This window comes from Dermacentor andersoni, chromosome 8 (genome assembly GCF_023375885.2).
Source record: "Dermacentor andersoni chromosome 8, qqDerAnde1_hic_scaffold, whole genome shotgun sequence".
Classification (NCBI taxonomy): Eukaryota; Metazoa; Arthropoda; class Arachnida; order Ixodida; family Ixodidae; genus Dermacentor; species Dermacentor andersoni.
Window position 1 is genome coordinate 56,931,600 of NC_092821.1, and position 23,309 is coordinate 56,954,908.

At 45.2% G+C, this 23,309-nt stretch overlaps 1 protein-coding gene across 6 annotated transcripts in view; it reads right to left on the reverse strand.

Annotated features, from left to right (window-relative positions):
- Positions 1-6,138: 6,138 nt before the first annotated feature.
- The window catches only part of LOC129383488 (uncharacterized), a 97,673-nt gene continuing 80,502 nt past the window's right edge, over positions 6,139-23,309 (reverse strand). For 4 of the 6 annotated variants that reach the window (XR_011895990.1, XR_011895992.1, XR_011895991.1 and 1 more), the window contains 2 exons: positions 21,733-21,777; positions 6,139-6,350 (listed from right to left, as the gene is read on the reverse strand). Coding sequence is in view for 3 of the 6 variants with exons in the window: in XM_072289693.1 (XP_072145794.1) it covers positions 6,211-6,350; positions 21,733-21,777 (185 nt within the window). In the remaining 3 variants the exon portion in view is untranslated. Of the gene's footprint in view, positions 6,351-9,215; positions 9,378-21,732; positions 21,778-23,309 lie in introns of all 6 variants that reach the window. The other 2 variants (XM_072289691.1, XM_072289692.1) reach the window with 1 other exon arrangement.

The following is a 23,309-nucleotide window of genomic DNA, read 5'->3' on the forward strand; positions in this document are numbered from 1 at the left end:
ACACGTGCAGATAAATTGTGATGAAGGAATATTTGTCGGGCACATGAAATTTCAATGGCATGAAGGAGATCAAGGAAAGAATCGGGCGGACGATATACAACACTAATTACAATATACTGTTTATTCAAGAAAATTTTACACTTCATTGTTTCTGTATCCGGAGGTGAGGGCAAAACTAAGAAACGAAGATCCGAGCGGATAAGCAGTACGACACCGCGGCCAGTGCCGTGGACCTTGTCTAAGCGCACGGCAATAAAACTGGGTGGAATAAACTCGAAATCATAAATATTACTATGTAGCCATGACTTAGTGATGCGTATAACATGATGAGAATCAATAGATATAAGAGACAGTATGTCTCGAAGTTTTTTCATAATACTGCGTGTCTTAATGTTCAAAACGGAAGGGTATCAGGATGTCCAGAATAATATCAGGCAGTAGATGAGCCGGGAGTGAAAGACACAGGCACGCGAGGTAATGGTTCATTAGGTACTTTTCCTAATGTGTTTAAAGTGTCATCCCAGTTATAGCGAGCCCTGTCAATGAACGCATGATCGTATCTTAACTTTGCGACATAGTCATTGTTAGAAAAAGGAATTGATGCTTCCCAGGTTTTTTCAGAATTCATGTAACCCTTGCAGTGAAATATTAGGTAATGAATAAATTTGAGCCCTTAAGTTTATAACTCTTCATTAGAATCACGGTTTTATCGTTGAAGTCAGAAAGTGTTAGAATGACACTACGAGTGTAACCAGTGCATGCTCTACCAAGCCTGTGGAGGCGTTCAATGTGACGACAGCTAATCTTCGAGGCCTTGCTGAATACGGACGTAAATTTGGATAACATTATGGAAGCGTATTCTTTGGGGTTTTGCGAAAGACCGCGGATTATAACATTATTTCCTTGAGACCTCTTTCCTAGGTCAACATTTTTAAGGCCATTTTGGTAATTTAAGACGGAGCTGATTTCTGCACGTAATTCCCAAACTGAACTATAATCATTAAATGAGGATTCCAATGCGCGAACACGCGACTCGAAAACATTAAAACGGCAGGCGACTGTTTGCTCAAAGGAGTTGATGTCAGCAATGCCTCGAGCCAACCTATTTTGCCCAATCCGTAGGTAAGAGTACATTTGGGATACAGAAAGATCATGAGTGTCATGGCATACAGGTGGAGAATGTGCATCAGCAGCCTTATCGAGAGCGGTGTTAGAACCAGTCGCGCACAGAGCCCCAGGCTTATTACCAGACTGATTGCTTTTATTGGTACCAGCTGACTTGAACTGGAGCCTCGGAGTGACTTCCACTGCGTGGGCAAGGAAACTGCAGCGAAAATTTATCATCAGATCGGATACATAAAGCGTTAGAGTAATAACGTACCTGCACAAAGAGCAAGTAACTATTAAACATCGTACTGGTGCTGCTGTAACCAGGCCCACTAAAGAATGGATCTGTGCGCAGGATATTTATACTCCTGCTGGCTCATGTCACAGATAGTCAGTTGTCGGTAATTGGCTGATGAAGAAGCTGGTTGCTGGGAGGACTGACATGCAGAAGCTTGTGGAGGGACAAGCCGGTATCAGCACTTATAGCAGTGATAGGGTAGTCGCAGATCTTGTTCGTGTTCTGTGGTAGTGAGAAAATAGGCTTTCCATTAATGCAACTTTGATACTGTCAAAGCTGTCACCTATGAACGTTATATATTTAGCGCTTTCCCTACTGTAAGAAAAGAAGACATATTTTTTTCACTCATTCTATATAGGTATTTTTCTGAATAAAGTGAGACCATTATTTCAATTTGAGTTGGTTTATTTCACAAATTGCTTAAAAATATAACTTGATGAATGATCCAATGGATTGCCCCAACATCTTGCAAAAAAATGTTTTGCAGGACTCGATAAACTATGAAAAAAGATAATCCCACAAAACAAAATGACTAAAATGGTGCGAAAATATGAGCATGAATAGTGGCTACTTTTCCGGAGCTCCTAAAGCTGTTAGTAGGCCGTCTTCGTATGGTAGACTTCGGTGCAAGGCATGGCACAGAGGCGAACTCCACACTGTTATGAGAACACATCACTCAGAAGACATCACTTTCCGTGTCCGCGCAAAACTCTACAGAGCTGTCGTCTGATGGTGAGTCGTAAAGATAGTTTCTTTTACGCACGCTTTCACTGCCTCGCTTCGAGGAGGCAGCCATGTCTTACGCGGGGTCTCAGAGACGACAATGTAATGAAACGCGAGACACAAATGGCACGACATGAACGAGTGTGGCCTTCTAGCGTCATTAATCGCCACTAGGTGCAATAGGACGAGTCTGGTCGTCATAGGTTAACTGTGTGACAAATTTTTGTTTATGGCGACTATAGTCGTCATTCGTAATATTTGTAGAAAACTTTATATCGCATATACTCGTCTGCAAAATGTAAAGGGTTAAAAAGGAAAAGGCCAGAATGTCATCGCATGAGAACCATGACTGTAGAACCGAATTCTAAAGGGAGTGTCCGTCAGTCCTACCAATTAGATTGCATGCTGTGCAACCCAAAATATTCATGCAATTCGGTGAATCACAGTCGAGCTCACCTTTAATAATATGTTTGAACTTTGTGTGCTCTCTGCAACTGAAGTCGTCTGTATCTGTTTGCACACCTTGTGTCTGCGTTTCTCGAAAGGATGATATCTCATCAAAGCAAAGTGGTATTTGTTCTGTAAATTACACAATCATAGGAGAACATGCATATCCTAGAAGCAAGGTTACTGGGCAAATTATTATGGTGAATTAGAAAAAGGAGGGGGTCGTGTAAAGTACCTTGGGGTACAGGCGAGGTTATGTATGGTAGAGAGGAATTGAAGTTGGTCACAGCAGTAAGCTTGCGTCGGTGATATCGGAAAATACGAAGCCAAGTTGATGTTAAAGATCCAAGTCTCAGAGCAGTTCATTCAGACATCATACCGTCTGATCATACCGTCTGATCATACATCATACCGTCTAACTTGCCGACTGAACAAAAATATTGAAGGACACTGCCGAAGGCAAGGTATGCCTTCTCTATCAAGTGAATGTGAATAGAACAATTCTACAATCCGGTTGGTTATACACTTAGTCAAAAATAATTAATGCATTCCCTAAGCCCTAAGCAAGAAACAATAAATGTAAGACTTGTTCAGCATTAAGCAAACGCGTGCAATTGAGCAAAATTTGCCTTTCAAGTGAATGTGTCCAATTATATTTCTCATGTCTTAAATAAAGCTTCTGAAATATGAGAAAAGAAAGCCACCTTTATGCTGTACGCGACACAATAGCAGCTACTTTGGCTCACATGGTTTACGTGAATATGCATGGCGCATTTACCCTAGGAAGTATGCACTCAAGATGTGACAACGCAGTATCACAGTTGATTGCTTCCTCATTCAAATGAAATTTTAAAGCTTTTGGTGTTTTAGTGTTTTACGGGCCTGCACCACAATATGATTATGACCGACGCCATAGCGGGAGATAGAGGGAGAATACGGAATACGTCTGACCACTTTGGGCTCCTCAACGTGCACCCAGTGCACCGCACGTGCGAGTTTTTGCATTTCGCCTTATCAAAAGGAGGTCATTATGGCTGGAATTTGATCCTGTGTTGTCTGGCTTAGTTGTACAACGTCGAAGTCACAACGCCAACACGGTGTTCTTGACAGGGAGATACCTTAATTACGTTGCAGAGAGCTACACACACTCATTTGTTCAAGCTATACGCCGAATTAAGAACTTGAATTAGGCACTTTTTGAGAGCCTCATTTTACCTTAAGAGTAGCAAACCTTAGTTCACACCAGGCGCCGTCGGTAGTGAGGCAATTGCAGTGTGAACGTGAGTAGCCACAGGAAATCTTTCTGAGTCATTAGCGATTTTCGTTATTCTTCACTCAGTTGGTGGTATGTGTTTCTATTTTTGCGTTTGCCTGCCAACTTGCGTCACGTGGTATCCTGAGATTTATTGCTTTTTGTGTAGGCTGCTTTACCGAAGGAACAGAATTCGAAACTAACGGTCAGGCCAACTTGGGTCACTGGATTTGTAGCACTGGAATTGTGGCTCTTTTCAAGCAACCTTCGCCCCGCGAGTTCGTGTCTTTGGGTAAGTATGCAACACAATACAATAAAATCATACTTTCATCAAAAGAATGAAGGGGGTTGTGGATAAAACATCCGCTAAAAGGCGCTTCACATAAGCTCACTGCAGCCGCAGTACGGGAGCATGTGCCTCGTTTTAAAGAGCCTCTTGAAGCCAGGTTGGGCAACTCGGTGTGCCCCCCTTCAGCCCGTACCACTCTCCAATGAATGTCTTTCATATCAGTTCGGATGACGTGGTATGGGTCACTCGTGATGCCCTCTTTTCAGTGACAATAAAGCCCTATAAAAGTTCCCAGAGTTCTTCAGAATGGAACAGTCGTCTTATATACATTTACGCAATATTCTGTGAATATACATTTACACACACATCTTGCCTGGACTACACGACGGCCCTGACAGATAGTGAAGCGTGTGAAGTGAAAGGCGCGACAGAGAAACCTTGTTGCGTAAGCGCTTATGCATTAGGCGTTTTGGCGCTGGAGATATGGCGTCTTACCACATTCCACCAACGCTATCCGCTTTAACGTCGGTATTCATGGCGAAATGTGTTCTGCAAGGATTTCCTTTATTCGAGCTTTCGTATCCTGCGAAAAAAAGCGATATCCGTAGAAAGTATTCCACAGCTGATGCGGGTGTTTTATAACGGCCTCGTTATTTTAAATTCATTTACCTATACTGACGATTTGTGAAGTTGCACCATTATTCTGGAGTGCCTTCCAACTAAAGAGATTTAGAAATTGTCTAATTTCCTCCGTGCGAGCACAAAGAACGTACTTGTATGAACATTACTGTTTTTAAACATGTATTATTATTATTAGTAGTAGTAGTAATAGTAGTATTAATAGTAGTAGTAGTAGTAGTAGTAGTAGTAGTAGTAGTAGTAGTAGTAGTAGTAGTAGTAGTAGTAGTAGTAGTAGTAGTAGTAGAGTAGTAGTAGGAGTAGTAGTAGTAGTAGTGGAAGTATTGTTATTACTATAAATATTTTTATGATATTACCTCAATTTATAAAAAAATTCATGTTTATCAGTATTTTAGACTGGACACAATTAGCTGGAACGCCGTATATTTACAGTACCCTAACAAGGAGCGTCGGACAAGTGTTTTTCTCAAGAGTACCGTTGCGTACTCGAGCCCAGCATTTCGGTGCGCCAGTACCTAATCTATTTAACACAGGGCCATATTTGTCATATTGTCGTAATATTCACTGATAAATTAATCTTGAAATAAGTATCCAAACTACAAGGCAACCTGAATTGTCCGCAGAAGCACTCGATGAAAGGAGTGTGCTGTTTAGTTTCCAAAATAAATTATTGGTAGCATCAAAGCTAATGCGCTTTTCGACCAGACCATGCGCCGTAAGGCCTAATGAGTTTGTCATGCTCTACATACGTTCGCGCGTTATGTTCGAATGAAAGGACTTTAAAGTAAAAATTTTCCGTATGCGCCTTATATCTCTGTCATATCTGCTTGTGTTTGTGATATTATCATTAGTGTATAATACTTCTAAATCAAAAATATTGCTATGTATACTTTGACCGAAGAAAGAACATATTCTAATGAAGACAACGAGAAACTTTGCCGATAACTTATTAAGAAAAGCGTCATAATGATAATGAGTTTAGTCACTGCTATTAAGGTGAACTCACGTGAAAACCGATCTGTATTACTTCTTTGAGGCATATACTATGGGCCTCCGCATGGGTTGGGGCAAACGTTTTAGCGCAGCGTAATGTTGTTTACGTGCATAGACAGCACAGTATTTTCTTATTTTGTTTGATTTATAGCTCAGTGTTGGTAGATTGCTGTTGCCTAATTAAGTTTTACGAAGGAGTGCAGAGAGCTCATAAACATACGCATATTGTGATCCATACTTATAGCGATTTAAATCATAGACATATTTGTACATCCTTGTCAGATATAATTTTTGTAAACGAGAGATGCCTCTCACCTTTTAAAATTAGAAGCATGAATGCAAATTGACTATGCGATGTGCCTTAAGTTTAACAGTGAAAGGAAGAAAGTATGACAGTCAAAAAATAAAAAAGTTTTATTCAGCTTTGGACCATACGCGAAGGGCCTACCTTATGTAGTTTTTTTACCTGCCACATATTTCCTTGGTATAGTAAACTTTATGTCCTTGGTATCTGCTGCAGAATTGCCTGAAGGCGGCCCTACATGAAATTCTCTCTTGCTCCTTTGTGCTTGCATATCTCCAAAGTAAGCATGCGGCATTTCCTGAAACAAAAATAATAACCTGAGTAATGCACTAGCGCATAAAAAGCGCGTAGCATTGAGTCTGCAGAAAAAACATTGGGCTTTCATGTCTGCACTTTCATCTAGTTTTCGATCCTTGACCCTTATGTAGTAGTATTTTAGAAAACTGATGTGCCACAACAACTTTTAACTGTAACATACTGGCACTGCAAAGGCTTTTGGTCTAGAACAAGCTGTATATAAAGCCGTTGACAAAGTTGAAAAATATTAGGCACGGCTGTTCGAAGCCCGCAGTTCAATAAGTGCAAACGTTGTTAAAACGCTATAATGCCTTCTCAAAATATTTATTCCTTGCTACAAGCCATTTGAATACCAAGCAGGGGGAGAACTTATATTTACTGAAATTTCAGCGCAGCTTTATTATTTGACACATAGGGTTGGCACCGTTATCACCAGCGGTAGCACAGACCTAGTAAAAAATTGTAGTTTCGCTTGCAGGGAGAACCATCGGCAATAATGACAAGGTTTAGCGTTGTGCATGATGTTATCGGACGGCGCTGTAACTATACGCGGGTGTCACGTGCTGGCGTGACACAGCAAGGAATAAAACTCCTGCTGGGTAGAAGTAACAGTGCCCTGGTAGCCACCAGTCCTCTCCAAACGCTTGCTTGATGAGCGCCACCAGTGGAACTGCATGCGTCGCGCCTCAGTGCTGCAGGAGGTGTGTCCAAGAGAAAGCGGCCTGAGTTAGGCAGCACCCAGTGAAATTTCATGTAACATAGGCTAGACGTTTACTGCTCAGGCAAGGATACAGTCACCAGTGCAGCAGGAAACCTATAAGGGTAACGGTGCACCTCTACAGAACACTCATGCGAGCAGTGGAAAGCAAAATGCTTCCCTCGCCCCGGCACTGAGTCGATTGGGTGGAGTGGTTGATGTACGTGCGCTCTACTTCGTCACTTTTGTCAACCAAATGAACTCCGCGTCTTTGGACACTCTCTAACTATAGGCGTGGGGGTCTCCATTCCCCGTTATTGCGAGACCACTACAACAGCAATGTCAGCGGCACCGACAGTGTGGATGCCCCTCGAGCATCCGTGTGATTCCTATATCTATAAACAGGGGGGGGGGGGGGGTGAAATAAATGTGGCTGCCTTTATAACTGACAATATTTAGATGCCCTGTGGTTGAAAAAATAACGGTATCCACCAAAATTTTGAATCTGTTCTCTTTAAACTAATGTTCCGTGGAAAAAGCGCTGACGCGTCTACAAGCAGGAGCTCTGTAAGAACCGCATGTTCGCCATAGTCCGTGAAGCCTTATCTGCAAAAACAAAAAATCTCTGTGGTCTAAAAATGCTATCTGTTCTGTAGTATCAATATACGAAGCTTGATGCCCCGAAACTGCACAGTATTATATAAGGGAAGCCGTAGTGGATGGCTCTGTGACAATATTGGCCAGGTAGAGTTCTTTAGCGAGCACCAAAATCACAATAAATTAGAATTTTGGAATTATTATTCCACCAGAATGCAGCGGTCATGGCCTGCATCGAACCCGGCTCTTCGTGTTCAGCCGCGCAAAAACATAAATATTGGAACGGGACTAAGGATCCGCTGCTGTTAAGCTTTCGGACTAGGTCTTTACTTTGTATCGTTACCTATATAGTAGCGACGACCGCGTTCCCACCTACTGTCTCTTTTATTGCGACAGCAATTATATGAACCTTCCAGGTGCATGCTTGCCGTCGTCGTCAATATGATACTATATATATAAAGCCGAAGAGCGATAACAGCGTCTCAGCACGCCGTATGCTGCATAATTCGAGGGAAAGCCTGCGGGGGTTAGCCGATGATAGGGGCTCAATCTCGCGCACTGAACGTAGGAAAGCGAGGAGGAAGCGCGCCGTCTTTCGTCGCGCGCATGAAACCGGGGCTAGGAGAGGAAAGGTGGTGGGCGTTGTAGTTCGGCTGCAACTGCGTAATGCGCGACCGCGGGTGGTCCCGTCGGCTTTACCTTGAAAGCGAACTGCTTTGTGGGCACAGTCTAAGCTGGCCGGTGGCTTGTAGCTTAGTGGAAAGTGTGTTCAGTGGCTGAGTTTGCATTGATGCGATAGACAGCACGAAGGTTCCTTCGCTGGCTGCTGCTGCGGCGCTTCCTCACGCCAACGTTTTGAGAGCGAGTGTCCGCGCGCATAGAGTGTGATGTCTGCATGTTTGCCTGTGCGCGCTGACACCATGCTTGTTAAGTTAGAGAGTAAGCGAGTGTTTACAAGATTAAAACGTCGATAAAACTACTAAACGTACTTATTATTTCAGTGCACAAATTTTATATTGCAATAGATGGTTCGCCTTTCAAGCAAAAATGCGACTTTTTCTCCCACCGACCGGCTAGCGCTTGAACCGCAGTGCTTCTAGGAAGTGGACATTCAGTTAATTTATGTCCCGTATGAATAACCTTGCATTTCATTAGATCACGGTGGCTCAACTCAAAGTAAGACGCATCAACGGCTCACATCTTTGCGTGCGCGTTGTTCTTACTGCTCAGTTTGCATTCATGCGACAGACCGGACGAAGGTCACTTTGCTCGCTGTTGCAGGCGCGATTCCTCACGCCAGTGTTTTGACAGCGAGTGTCCGCGGTCATCGAGTACGAACCGTTCATGCTTGCCCGAGCGCGCTGACACTATGCTAGGCAATTTAGGTAGTAAGCGAATGCTCACAACGAGGCCTCCTACTCCGGAAGCTGCTGCGCATGGTGTGGCCGTGCGAGCACTGTCGTGAACGCGATCGGCGATGCGGACAGTGTAGGCGTCTGAGCACACCGAAGGCCGATAGCGTCGTGTGCGCGTGCACGTCACCCGCGTTAACAAAGTGAAACGTCACTGTACTTTTTTATCGCGGTTCCTCCAACACCAATGAAGCGCTTCTTCTGTGCGACTTGTGTACACTGAAAACTGCAGGTTGATGTAGCTGTCGCCGTACAGTGTAGTTGCAGTTTTTTGTCGTCACCCAGAAAAGGTCACAGAAGGCCTGGTAGCTCTGGCTTTCACCTTTGAATAATATGGCACTGATGAATTTCTACGAAATAGCATATCGACGTGTTCTGAGATATATTTACGAACATGAAGGTTTATCATGAAATAAAAAACTATATTATGCTACAAATTATTCAAGAAGAAAATGCCATATCATTTTTATGTATGATACCCACAGAAAACGTTACAATGTTCACGTTTCGAATGGAGAGGAGGGACTGTGTCTGCAGCGTAACTTCATTATGAGTCGGTTTCAGGGCAGGTCGAGAAAATGACATGTCAAGCTTTTGCCTTATTTGACCTCCTAAATATGTGTCGGTCAAGATAATCATGTCATTAGTGTCTCCCTGTAGCAAAAAGCCTCAGAGGCACGTCATTGCCACGAATGCTAAACGTTCGAAAAACACGTTCTGCCGCTCACTTCCTCTGGACGGCAAGGTGAGCAAATATTCGCCAAAGTTGAATATTAGCGTGAACACATCAAACAAAAACACATCTGCTAGCAGTAGCCTGTACAGCCCACGATCATTCGTGCTTTTGGCACGTTAAATCACATATTTGTTCTTTTTTTTGTTTTTTTACCACGATCATTCAATCTAAACACTTCAGAAATCGTGTTGGGTTTGATTATGAACGCCACACCAATAACTCGGTCCCGGCGTTCATAGCTTGATGTATGCTCGTGGGGCGTCCGGTTGATATGCTTCCGATGGAAAAATATTTGGCCTAAACAGCGTTTTTGTTTCAACGTGAATGACTGTTTGTTAATTTAAGAGTAAATTAAATTACGCGGTTTTATGCGCCAACACCACTACCTGATTATAGGGCAAGCTATTGTGGGGAGCTCCGAATTAATTTGGACCAACTGGGGTTCTCTAACGTGCACATAAATCTAAGTACAAGGGTGTTCTTGCATTTCGCCCTCTCCAAATGCGGCTGCCATGGCCGGGATTTGAACCCGCGATGTCGTGCTTAGGCGCAATACGAAAGACTCTAAGCAACCACGGCGGGTGGCAGTTCACTCTATGCATTGATTTGGTCCTAAAGGCCGTTGTTCACAACACTAGGTCTTCTCTGCTGAATTCATACGGGTTTTTCGTAAGTGTTATCTGGCTATGTACGTAATCTTTTAACAAAAGGGGCAAACTCGTAACGTTCGAATGTCTTAGCAAGTCACAAAATTGTATGAAAATGTAGATCTGAACGACACAAGCAGCGAAAATGAGTCACGTGGTAGCTAGAAATTAATAGTGTGGGCGGATGTAGGGCCAATATGGTAAGCAAAATTAACCACACTGCACAACAGGCAGCACAGTCGCCGGGGCGGGCAGAAAATAAAAGTCGCAGTTTCGCCCGAAATGCGAGCCATCGATTGCGATATCAGATTAGTGGATAGCTACACGAAGTAAGAATGGTAGATTTATCAGCCATGTGAAATTGTAAACCCTATCGTACCATTTAAATTGCCACGCGAATTTGACTGCACCGACGGGTGACGCGTTTAAGCTAGTTTCTTGAGCCGTTCCTTTAGGCACTCCATAGCACGTGTAAAAACAGCGGAATAAGCACATGATAGAAACAGCGCAAGAAATGTTCTTATGGGCCTACATATATGACTGGACGAGGCATTACACATGGCGGTGGAGCGGCAGTCAGAACACTTCGCTTGCTGTCATTTCAAGTTATCAGATCAACGGCCGAAAATATTTTAGCCGCATCAGAGACACTACCGAAGAACGGGAACAGAAGGTACAAAAGAACCAGCCTAGAAAAAAAATATCTGCGCTTATGAATTCAACCCTGGACTGCATCGTGGTAGGCAGAGGCGTTACCACAACGGCACCGGTATACCTTCCACATTTCTTTTTTTTTTTTTTGCCAGCTGTAATATCAGCTATTGCCTTAAAAGTGATAGAGGCTATTATGCATTTTTGTAGATTTAGACTTTGCGAAAGCTGATTCTAGTGAGCTTAATCTACCTTCTGCATCCTACTCTAACCTATAGTCACATAGCAGAATGCGTTGTTGGGCAAGTTGGTTCATTGTATGTGGAAAGATTGGTAGCGCTTTGTAGGCGGTCACAAGTAAGAAGATTGCGCCGGTCTTGTCTTCTTACTTGTGACCCTCTACAAAGCGCAACCAATCTTTCCAAATATAGTCATATAAAGTATTTAAAGACTACAGCCACTTCTAAACGCCTGTTTCGTTAGAACAGCGAGCCCTCTGTCATGTTACCGCCGATTGCCGCTGAAATGCGCTACGGCACGTACTTCTTTGTGCAGGATCCTAGCTCGTACATGTGATCACGGGAATGTCTGCGTGTATGATAAGCTGCTCTGTTCATATTTTAACCACTGTACACTGAAGGTAGGGCGAAACTTCGCGGAACGCGGCTGCGGAAGAGCATTCTCTTATTGGATCCGCCATGCCGCTTGTCCTTACACTCTTAGTCAAGGCCTGAACGGTGTCTTTCGTATAAGCGTTATGCCCTCGGTTCAGCACACACCACCGCATATAAGCGTTCTTTGAAGCGAGCTTATCTGTGACAAAACGCCACCGACCCGCTGTACACTGCTGTATGCGGCCAATGAGCAAACGCAACGTTTATATGCAGCCCTGCAAATTTCACGCCCGAAAAGCACGCCGACGACTTAAGATAGTGCTACGATACAAAATCTGAAGGAGTGGTCACAGAGATGCTCGGAGGGAGAAAGAAAAGCAATAGGAGAGAACGAATTGACGAAGAAAGAATTCGTCGCCTCTGTGCGTTGCTTTGATGGCGGGTGATGAGGTAAGACTGCGGCTGTCGGGAAGGAGCAAAATCATTGCGTGACGCCGCGGAAGAGGCGATTGTTACCGGCGGCAGTTATCGTCATATCTTTGTACCGGCAATGTTATGCGATGGTGTTCGTGTTGTGAAGTCATCTGCCCGCGTCGACGAACGCTCTCGGTGATGTCAGTGATGTTCACTTCTACCGATGTTACCCTAAATTGCAAGAAACCAGTGAAACTTCTACAACTCATGGCAGTGCCACGGCTACGGTGGATCGACGGCCATGTGCGCTGGATCGTCGGGCCGCAGGAGTAGGTGTTGTGCAGCTGCGAACCAGTGTTTATTCGGTAAGCTGATTTTTGCTTACGATACTGTCAAATCCTTAATTTGTGACATTGAGTTACTCTGAGCGAGCAGATAACGAGTCGGTGAATTAAACATCTGAACGTGTAGTACTAATGCGGACACACGCATTGAAGTTTTAGTGTGTGAACTAGCTATAGCAGCAGGCATAGCTCCGTCACGCTTTCCTCAAATTGCATTGTTGCCGGCAATATTTTTCCTTGCGTGTCTTTGAGTTCATAAGGGGTTCCGCTTTATCGCGGCGCCAGTAATCGCGTGTAGCGTTCTAACCATGAAAGCTCCGTTTATTTATCCCCTTAGCAGACTTTGCCAAATTAGTTCATTTCATTGGGTAGTATAAGTTGGTCAAAGAATCGTTTTATTCTGAACAGTTTTCTGGTGTGTTAGGCACTTTTCTATGTTTAATGCGTATAATTGTGTGGGTTTCTGGCTTTCCTTGTCAATTCGTCGAGTTCATTGGATTTCAAAGCCCAATTTTGCTCGAAACTTGCTTGACGCGAAAATGACCATTTAACTCCGACGTCGCAGCAGCACCGACTTGTCGGTTGTGCGAGAAGCAGAATTTGCCACGATACTTGAGGAGCAGTGCGCTCGTTACATGTAGAAGAGGCGAAGTTCTGTGCCACTGGCAAAATTTCAACGGAGCGATATCACGGGGAGCTAGCACCTTCTAGTTTTATGGCAGCCACAAAAATCTGTGCGTTTCTGTACTTTCGTCCTTTAATAATGTCACAAAGCAGCGCTACATTGCTAAATGACTATGAAAGAACCAAAACTTCTCCACAAGTTGGACATTTTGCTCTTGTGTAGTGATTGTTATGTAGAGTACATTTTCGCCAATGAGGCACCCACTAGCCCCAGATTAGGCCCTAATAAGACCTTCCTTAATTATAGGCGTTTGTTTCTCAAGTTATTAAATATCTGCGTTTTCTTTTTGTTCTCCCCTGACTGATTTTCTTTTTCAATACAGGATCAAAGTGGCAGAGGTCGACACTAATAAGAACGCCGCTAGAGAAAACAGAATCCCCTGCACCCAGTGCAACTACACAGTGGACCACAGCACTGGTAAGCGAAAATTGGGTCCAGAATGGCTGTTGATTGCAGTGCGCAAACATCGTGTTCTTGTGATGAAGCACACGAAGAGAAACCTGATATTTTGCCAACATGAAAGTGGGGTGGTGCTCCGAAAGAGACGAGTGCTTACAGTATTGCTCGCATGCGGATGACATTCAAGCACCCGTACGCGCTGTACTATCGGTAAAAGTAGACAGAAATTCAAGCTCCCTCTCCCTCATTTCTGCTTATTTCACAAGAGTGGAAAGTCACTGATTTAGCTTACGAAAGCGTAAATGAACGCAAGTTAAGCTGAATGCCAGTAAGTGTAAAACACATAAATGAGTACCCCTGAGTGCCAGCCGTCAACGTTGGCCAATTAGTTATCACCTGCAAGTGTAAAGAAATATGTCTGTGAAATAAAGCATACGCCCAAGTACATTGAGTTTATTTCGAAGCGGACAAGTATACGTGAAATATGCTTGTGCAGAACGTGGAGAACGCAATTCAGCTTATTTTACTCGCTTTAATTGCTTGTTCAAAGCGATACGTGTGTACGTCTTTTGTCATGGCATGAATACTTTTGTTTACACTACGTACGCGCTCACTGTATTCAGGCTAAGTAGGGATGGATTTGGTGCTAATAATGCGAGTGAAATTTCAAGTACAGTGCTGTAACTTGAAAGGCTGGACACATTCGCATGTCGTTCACAAACTCTTATGAGCTACGCACATGTGAAGTGTGATATGGAATGCTCTGCCTTTTGTAGGAAATCATCGACACCTAGTTTTATAATGTTATAATGCATAACTGGGCGTCTTGGTTGAGCGTAATCTGACGCAAAAGGCGCAAAGACGATTACGGAAAAAGAGAGAAATACACACACACAGGATGCCTTTTGTTCGAAGTAAAACTTCCAACAATGTTTAATCAGAAATAAAGGCCAATATTTCATACAAGGAGCGCTATCACCCATCGTCTGTGCACATTCGCATTGAGGTAATGCAGTTCTTTTTGCGATAATGAGGTTGATGCAGCACTCACGAATATATCCCCTGCCTCAATGATTCTTTTTGTCTCGATTGCTAATCTAGCCCATTTGTCACGGCTTCTGGGCACCACAGTGCAGGCGTGAAAATTTGAGTTACATTTGCAATGGCTAGAATTAATTGCCAGGAGGCCGTCTTTCTCATTTTTAAGACTGTTTTGATGTTACCTCGGCCCATCATTCATTGCTCACTATGGCTCACATACTTAATGCTGCACGACAAACGAATGTCATAAACGACTCCTGCCTGACAGTCGTCGTATTTATGTTCGTAATTTGTGACACAGACCGGTGCCTTGAGAAAAACGGGTTGGTCCTTCTGCAGAGCCTTGAAAGTTTGCAAGAGACAGAAAACACCACCTTTACATTAGATCGCTTGGTAATGTTCAAGTTATGCGGTGGATGTAAGGCATGACGGCTACCTTTTCTTTTTCGCGAGGTTGCTCCTGGGCCAGTTGGCGGGTTCGCGACTTCAGGGTTATTTCTGCTGTGGGAACTAGCGCAATTTCTAGATAGCCTGCCTCTTCCAGTCGTTAAATCTGCTTAAGAAAGCCCTCCGCAGTTCGATACGAAGAGGTCTTTTTGAAGAAGTTCATCAGCACTTTCATTCTTTCTGTTTTCATACTCGTCATGGATAGCTATCTTTTCATAAGCTGCGAGCACATCGCTAATTTTTTCATTAGATAACTCATCTATGAAAATTGTGACCTTACACAAAGTTTGGTACGTGTGTGGGTTCTTTTCCTGATATTGTACTTCTCTGCTAGTTTACATAATTTTGGTTATAAACATAACTGTTTTAATGAACGAGAAAGCGACGAATTGAGAGGCCCAACTTTCGTTGTACGCAACCGCATAAAGTTAATGGAATTTCATGCGTTATGCTCGTTTGACAATTTAAAGGCCTAGGCGCGAACACTGCGAATTCCCTTTTGTATTTTCTCTTGCAGTTTGTGTTTTACTACTTATCTATCACAGCTTGGTTTATAATTCATTATTCTGTGTTAAGAACCTACTGTGAAACTTTGCTGCGCTTTTTTTGTATTGTAAATAAATCATTTTTCCTTCAAAAATATGATCTTGTCTAAGTCTGCATGAACATGTCTACACGAGTGTACAGCATGCTTTCAGATTGCGTATACAGCTGAAGTGGCCATTCCGCTGAAGCATACTTCATGTGGTAAGAAAGAAAAAGTGATGCTTTTAATAACTGTATATATAGAGCACGGTTGATATAACCAAGGCAGAGAGCCTGAAGTAATTTGTTCAGTATCTGAACTGGAATTCATTCTCTTATTCGAGATAATTACGTATGTAAGCATGAAGGCCATCTCACCTGCTCCCAACCATTTTCTGACACGCCTTATTTTGCCTGACATTCGGCACTTATATATATATTGACGTAAAGTAATTTATTCATGAATACGGCTCGTTTTCTGCATGGAGTATTGCTTGCATGCCAGATAGTTGAAAGTGCTAATTGTGGCAATGCTGATCATACAAATGTATCACAAGACAAAATGGGCAAATCGTGGTGATGCGAGGTTCATGTTAAGTCGGAGCCATCGACTTGCAGGGTTAGGAATGGAGCCATTGACAGCTTCGATACGCCCGCAAAATCGAGCTGGTTATAAATTTTCAAACAACTGAATCGTTCTTTTGACGACGGTCGCCGCGGTAACTATGTGGTTTTAGCGCTTGCAGCCCGCCTGTCGCATTCCGACGGAAATGCTAAAACGCTTCCACCATCTGATGTGTGCACGATCAACAACCCCAGGTGGTAAGAAATAATTGGAAGCTCTCCATTACTACCTCCCTCGTAATCTAGAGCAGTCTTGGTATGCATTGCTAAGCCCTACAAAGAAATTCATGAACCACGTCTCGATTTATTTCATTTTTTTAGAGGGACGCTAAAGGTTGCTATGAAGTCAAGTTAAAGTGATAAACCAATGCTCTAGAACGTCTAAGGCATCAATATAATCGAGAAAAGAGCTTTGATAACCGAGAAATTGAAATAAATGCATGACACGATTTGAGACCCCCCAGCGACATACCGGTACTAGCCCGATGACGAAGGCACTCCTGATCATAATTTATGTCACTAGTACTCAACTACTCGTACTAAAAAGATAATTTCATTAGACTATAAGACGGAAGAAAATAATACTTGTCTACTTCTGTTCGATTTTAAGAAGGAGGAGGAGGAAAGAACTTTATTGGGTCCTGAGGAACCCCTTCCCACCCACTCTTGGTTTAGTGGTCGGCAGGGGTCGCGGGCCGCACCCACGTTGGGACGGGAAGCCCGTGAGCCTCCGCCCTTTCGTGAGCCCTCTGGACGGCCCGGAGCTGGGTCTGGTGGTCGTCGCTTCGCAGGGCGTCCATCCAGTCTTCTTCTTTGCTGAACACGGTGCCGCTTAACGCGGAGCATTGCCAAAGCATGTGCGATAGCGAGCAGTACGATTCGCCGCAATCCGGACATTGCGGCTCTACGTCCGGTGAATAAAGGCTCATTCTGCCTCTCGAGAAGAACGACCTTGTTTGCAGCATTCTGAATATAGATGACTGTGGTCGAGTAAGTTTAGCGTGGGGGAGCGGGAAGGTCCTCCTCGACAGCTGATAATGTGTTGTTATTTTGTTGAAGGTGAGCAGCGGGTCTCGGTGCTCCCCTCCCTCCCCGTCACTTCGCTCGCCACGATCGCCGCGGTGCGTGAGTCCTCGCGCGCGTCCGTGTGCCAGCTCGTTGGCGTTGGGAAAGTCGGGGTGCACGTCGGCCCCCATGTGGGCTGGAAACCATTTGAGGATGTGATGACCCGCGGCTCCCTCACTGCCGAGGACGGCCGCTGCTTTCCGCGATATCGAGCCCGAGGCGAATGCTCTGGCCGCCGATCGCGAATCTGTGTATATGTATGGACGTTCGGGGTCCCTCATTGCCATGGCTATTGCCACCTGTTCGGCCACCTCGGACGTTACCCCCTTGACCGATGCTGCGTTGATGATCGTACCATCCCAGCGTATCGAGACGGCCGCGTACCGGTCGCTGCGCCCGTACTGGGCCGCGTCTACAAATGCCGCCAGTCCCGGACAGCTGGCGGTCGGTTTCAGCAGTGCTCGGGCCCTTGCCTTTCGGCGCCCCTCGTTGAATTGCGGGTGGACGTTTCTCGGAAGCGGTTCTACCTTGAAAGTGCCCCTGACCGCCGCGCTGAGCGCGACGCTGCGTGCGTTGCACTCTGCATCGGCATTTATACCTGCTTCTTCTAGGATGCGTCTGCAGGCCCTGGTGGTCGACAGCCGCACGACCTGTGCCTTGGTCTGTGCTTCGGTGATTTCTGCTAGCGTATTGTGGACCCCTAGCCGATCGAGCCTCTCCGTGCTTGTAGTGATCGGAAGACCTAGCACCCTCTTGATGCTCTTGACCCTGCAGTATTATGGGTGGTCGAAATGCTTCATTTTCGCTCGACTCTGCGCCGCGCGCGCTTTGGAGTTTCAGTTGTTTCGTTATCGCTTCGTGCTGCGCTGGTTCTGCTGGCTCGCGAAACTTGCATTTGGAACAAGCAGCGAGAATTCCACGTCCATGTGACATCGTGCGATGCGCGAACAGTCCGCGGAACTTGGCCATGGGCAGTTGCAGCGGCGAATCCAACGTTACTTATCACTGTGTGCCAACGAGTGAACCTCTCCGTTCGAAGTGGTAAAGTGCCGTACCTCTGTCACAGCGCGTTGACAAAGAGCCGAAAAATCATATAGTGTGCTTGCTGCACTTTCGTCCAGAGGATTACGAGTTCAACGCCGACTTACTGAAGTCGTGTGGGGTGCCTTTCAAAGCAATGCTTTCCCGTAGCACCTTTCCGTCGGTCTTGCCTGCATTCTCCAAAAGCGCAAGAGCAATTGCAGGTCGAAGACGGCATTTGGTTTTCACGAAGGAAAAGCTACAAATGTGCGAATATGTCGAGCCGTGACATACAGTTGCCGTCGTAGTAGTACGCAACGACGCCGGCAGCGCGAGCCCTCAGCAGCAGGTCACGTTCATCAGTGCTTAAATCGATGAAGTCGAGCCCAGCATCGCGACCCAATGTGTCGTTGTCAGGGTCGTCCATTGCAACGAGCGTCAAAGTTGGCGTCATAATATAAAGAACCAGCTTATCATCGCGCGCTTTCCCTTCCGCTAGCCACCATAGTTCCGCTTTCGCGCTGCTGTCGGCTCTGTCTTGGCTCTGTTTCTGGCCGCGCGTTTGCGTTTTGCGCAGAGAAGCCGTAGCAACGTCTGCGGGCGCCGTTTTACTCACCGATGGCGAACGTCACTATGAGACCATGACGTCACCACTCCTCCATTGGAGGACGGGCGATTTGACCTGCGCTAGAGGTACCCGGACGCTTCAGACCGCATTTTCTCTTAAAATAAGCCTCTTCTTCGCATGAAACAAGCGTTTCGAGGTTTCTGGGATGGTATTTCAACAGTCCACGTTGACTTGATAATAATCTTTAGTGTCACTTTAACCTCGAGGGCACTGCGGGTAAGGGCACGGTAGCAATTCGCAACGTCAGATGCGCCCGGCAGATAAGTAGGTGAAAGCAAGCTAGCGTGCGCAAACGAGTCAAGCTTCCCATATTTGCAAGGGTTACGGTAGGCTCATGAACAGCGATAATGGCGTGCCTTGCTGCTTCAAAATGAACACTAAATCAATAACTACAACGGAGAGTACGGTGAAACGGCTAACACGGTTAAAAGGTACCGTTCGAGAGCATTTTTCTCGTACTCACAAACGCTATATCTGTCAGACTTACAGACGGGGCGTCCCTGTTGCGGCCAGCGGAAGGGAATAGAAATATTTGTCGGTTCATCAAACTTCGACGTGCCGGGAGAATCCCGCCAGCTTTTTCGACGTCTTAAGAAAGCGAAGCCAAATAGCGAATTGCGGACCGCATTTCACAGGTTATGTTAGAGGATGTCGCTCAGCTCAAAATACGCCTTTCTGCATCGGAAGTTATCGGTGGTTCTATCTAATGCCTATGCTGTCGCTTACCCTTGTGCGATCAAATTCTGCGCGCGACGGGAGTACTGATCTATAGTCTACCGATTCTTTAACAGAACCGGACGAGCGTCGACTGGCCGCACAGTCAACGCCTCTTAACAGCGCGCCGCGACGAAGTCAGCAAGAGTAGCGCATGCGCACCAAGTTCACTCAAAGCGCAAGTTTCGTCTCGTAGACTCTTTGCACAAGTACGACACAGCCCCTAGCACGATCAAATCGGTGCAGGCCTTATCCCCTTATCGGAGATAACAGCTTCCAGTGGTCTTGTTGCGCTTGTGCTACTCTTGCGAGTTTCGTCGCTTCGCGTGGTTAGAAGGCGCTGACCGGCCAAGCAGTCGCCTCTCGCGCGGTACTGTTAAAGTATAGGTAGACTGTACATTCTAGAACTTAAAGCGAGCGCCAGTGATTGCGCTGGAAGGTTCATTGAGCCATGTATGAATAGGCGACCACCTCTGATCTGCAGGCCACATTGTCCATGATAGCCGACTGTAGACGCTATTATCGTTGTGCTTGACTGGTACTTGTTTTTCTGAGCAGAGGTTCGCCCAATAAAGAGTTACTTTCGTAATACGCAGTTTTCGCTTCCATCACCATCACCATCACTACAACATGACATCTGGTGGAGGTGCTTCTGTGTTCATGTACCGTACGCAGCCGTCAAATTCACACCCCGAACACAACACCGGCATCACCCCGAACAATCGAAGAAGTCGCAGGCTACAAACCCTGCTCACAGAGCATGGACTTCTATCGTAGGCGACTAGGAAGAGCGTAGCGAAGTCAACTACCACCATGACGAACCGAGAATCGCTTTCAGCTATCGTATTACAAAAACACATGAAAACACCTATTTCCTGCGGAGCTTCCCCAGTTGGTGCTGAAATTTGACTCGACATGGTTCCAGAACCGGGAGTCCGCCCTTAAAAGGTGGAACCGTTTCTGCAGCAGTTTCCGTAGGGCCCTCACGAATGTTGTCCGAAAAAAAAAAAGGACCAAGTTCTACTGGCAGTCATAAAGGATCCAGTATCAGAACTGATAGTTGGGGAGCTGGTAAGTTTTCATGGTAAACTTGTCGCGCGCACAATAGACAAAGACGCAGATAAGGTGGGCATACGAGCGCTTATTTACGACTATTTATGTTTTCAAGTAATAAAAAAATGTGTTCATAATCCAATAAGTAATAACAAATAAATCCATAATGTGTTGACGCTATCGCAAAGGAAAGAACTGCACGTGTGAATCCCAACTGGTTCAACCTAGTGGGAGGGAACACTTCAGCGGAACAGATGGTGGCGCGCTACTCTGGAGCCATCTCTTAGCGCTCGCCGCCGCAAAGCCCCTCTTACGTGGCACTATACGCTTTTGTTGTCTCGCTTTCACTATGCCCTCCTCCTTTGCTTTCCCCTTATGGTTCCGCTGCGCTCTCCTACTCCGCTTTCCTCCTCACGGTGTCATCGTTATCGCCGTATTTCATCCCCCGCTGCGTGTTCGCTCTTTCATCCATCACTGTGTTCGTTCTTTGGGTTACGCGGAGGGTTGCCGACGCTAAAACCCTGGAAGTAGAGCCTAAGAGCTAGGCCCTACAAAGAGAACAGGTCAACATGTTTAGACATAAAGAGTAACACTTCTGCTTCCGATGAGATTTTCGACTGTTTGTTTTCGACTTCGATTTTTCACAACATTCTAGACCTGTTCCACATACGAGAATTCAAACGAACAATAGTGAATACGTAAATAAGTGCTTGACGTAGTAGTTCTGCGGAAACCCTCAAGGTGGAGAGAAGTAATTAATAAAGGGAAAATCAGACATCCACCCGTTTGTAGCAATTGCTACAAAGGAAACTCATACGGGTTCCTCGAACGAAAAGCCTCAGAGTTGCAGAAAGATTGCAGAAAGGACGAATTTTTCTGCAACTCTGAGGCTTTTCTTTCGAGGAACCCGTATGGGTTTCCTTTGTAGCAATTGCTACAAACGGGTGGATGTCTGATTTTCCGTTTGTTAACGTAAATAAGATGCGGTATTCTACTGCATCACGTGCAATTTCTAATACCTCGTAAACAAGTAGACATTTACAGTGAGTATATAGCAATGGTAAACTCACCTGTGGGACTCCGGACAGCGTTGCTATCAGATGTCGATGTGTTACCTGCAAAAGATGGAAATAAGGTGTCGTTAAAGGGTTCCAAACATGTAAATATAGCGGTGACAAGATATAAGAAAACAACGTTCCGAGTTCACAATTAGAAGCTGGCTACGCTGAAGGTTATTCAGTAGTTTGGAACGCGCAACGCAGAGTTCCGACCTCCACGTGAGTGACGGTGGTGGAAAATCATTTTAATTTGTTACTTCTAGTTTTAGTGATCGCGTTACTTGTTGTTTGAAAGTACGCCGGCTCCTTCACCATCAAGTAGTTTCGACAACCACCAGCATCTTCCTGAAGTGTACATAAACAGTGCAGGCGCACGGCGAAAGATTTCGAAATTCAAGTCGTCGTCCCTACACGCCAGTTGTAATTCGTTAAGCAGGACTTCGCCCGCGAAATACGCGTACATCTGGTCATAAACCACATGATTCGGAGAAGAAAGTAAAAGTAGAAGGCATCACAAGAGCAAACGGTGACTCTCTTGATCGAGCAAAAATGTCTGAAATCCCACACCACCGAACATCGAAGTCAGGACTATGTCTTACTAGCTGTCAATCACTCGCAAGTAAAAGCTATAAATATACATCTCCACTCGGATCAGGGTAACGATCCAGAGACAGTTAATGGTCGCATGTGCCGTCGAAGGTGAAAATGTGCTTGCTCAAAAAAGACGTTGAAATCAGTTTCTTTACGAGAAGGAATACAGATGTGAACTCGATAGTCTAGCTTTCAGAAAATGCTAGTGGTTGGCAGACAAAAAGCGGTCCATTCCTCACGCAAAAAATAAGAAGACAACATATCGTAATTCCACAGGGATCGTCATAGTTCTCCTTAATCATCCTACACAGCAGTCCAGGTTTCGAACAACAGTGATGGAGAAGTATGTCGGTATTTGCAAGTATCAAAGTGAAACGCTCAAACAGGCGTGCAACAGTGCCTAACGCATCCCTGGGACATCACGGTGTCCAAAAAGAGCCGGTATTACCTATTCCCATCTGCAAATGTTTCTGCTTCGTTCATCTATCGCTTGCCGAAAATCATCAAGAGAAAGATGCCGCTAAAGTTGTTAGTCGACGTCACTACTTCAATGCTGTTTCGCTTGGCAAGGTACACTATAAAAAAAAAAGCTTGAACCCTCTGGGGCTTATCTTATCCTCAAAGAATAATCCTCTGCCTTGCTTGCGTTTCCTCTCTCGAAAATTCGGCGCTCGCTGCTTTCCTGCCGAGAATGCTGTGTCAAGCTCGTAACGCGCAAGCCGTTCGTGACAAGGAAGTACCGGGCTCGCAGCGTTAAAGAAAGGAAATGCGGGTAGGACAGGTGACGGTTATCGTTTGGGGCAAAATAAAACCCGAAGAGCGTAATCTATTTAAAGTGTATACCTTCTTGCTCTATTTGCTCGTCACGTAGGCGAAACGAACACGCATCTGGAACGCAAGTGACGCCATAAACAAGGTGAATGGCACCACGGCACCACTATAGATGAACATGAATAATTCGTTTGCTTCGACGTATGCTCCCGTTTCACGGGGTTCTG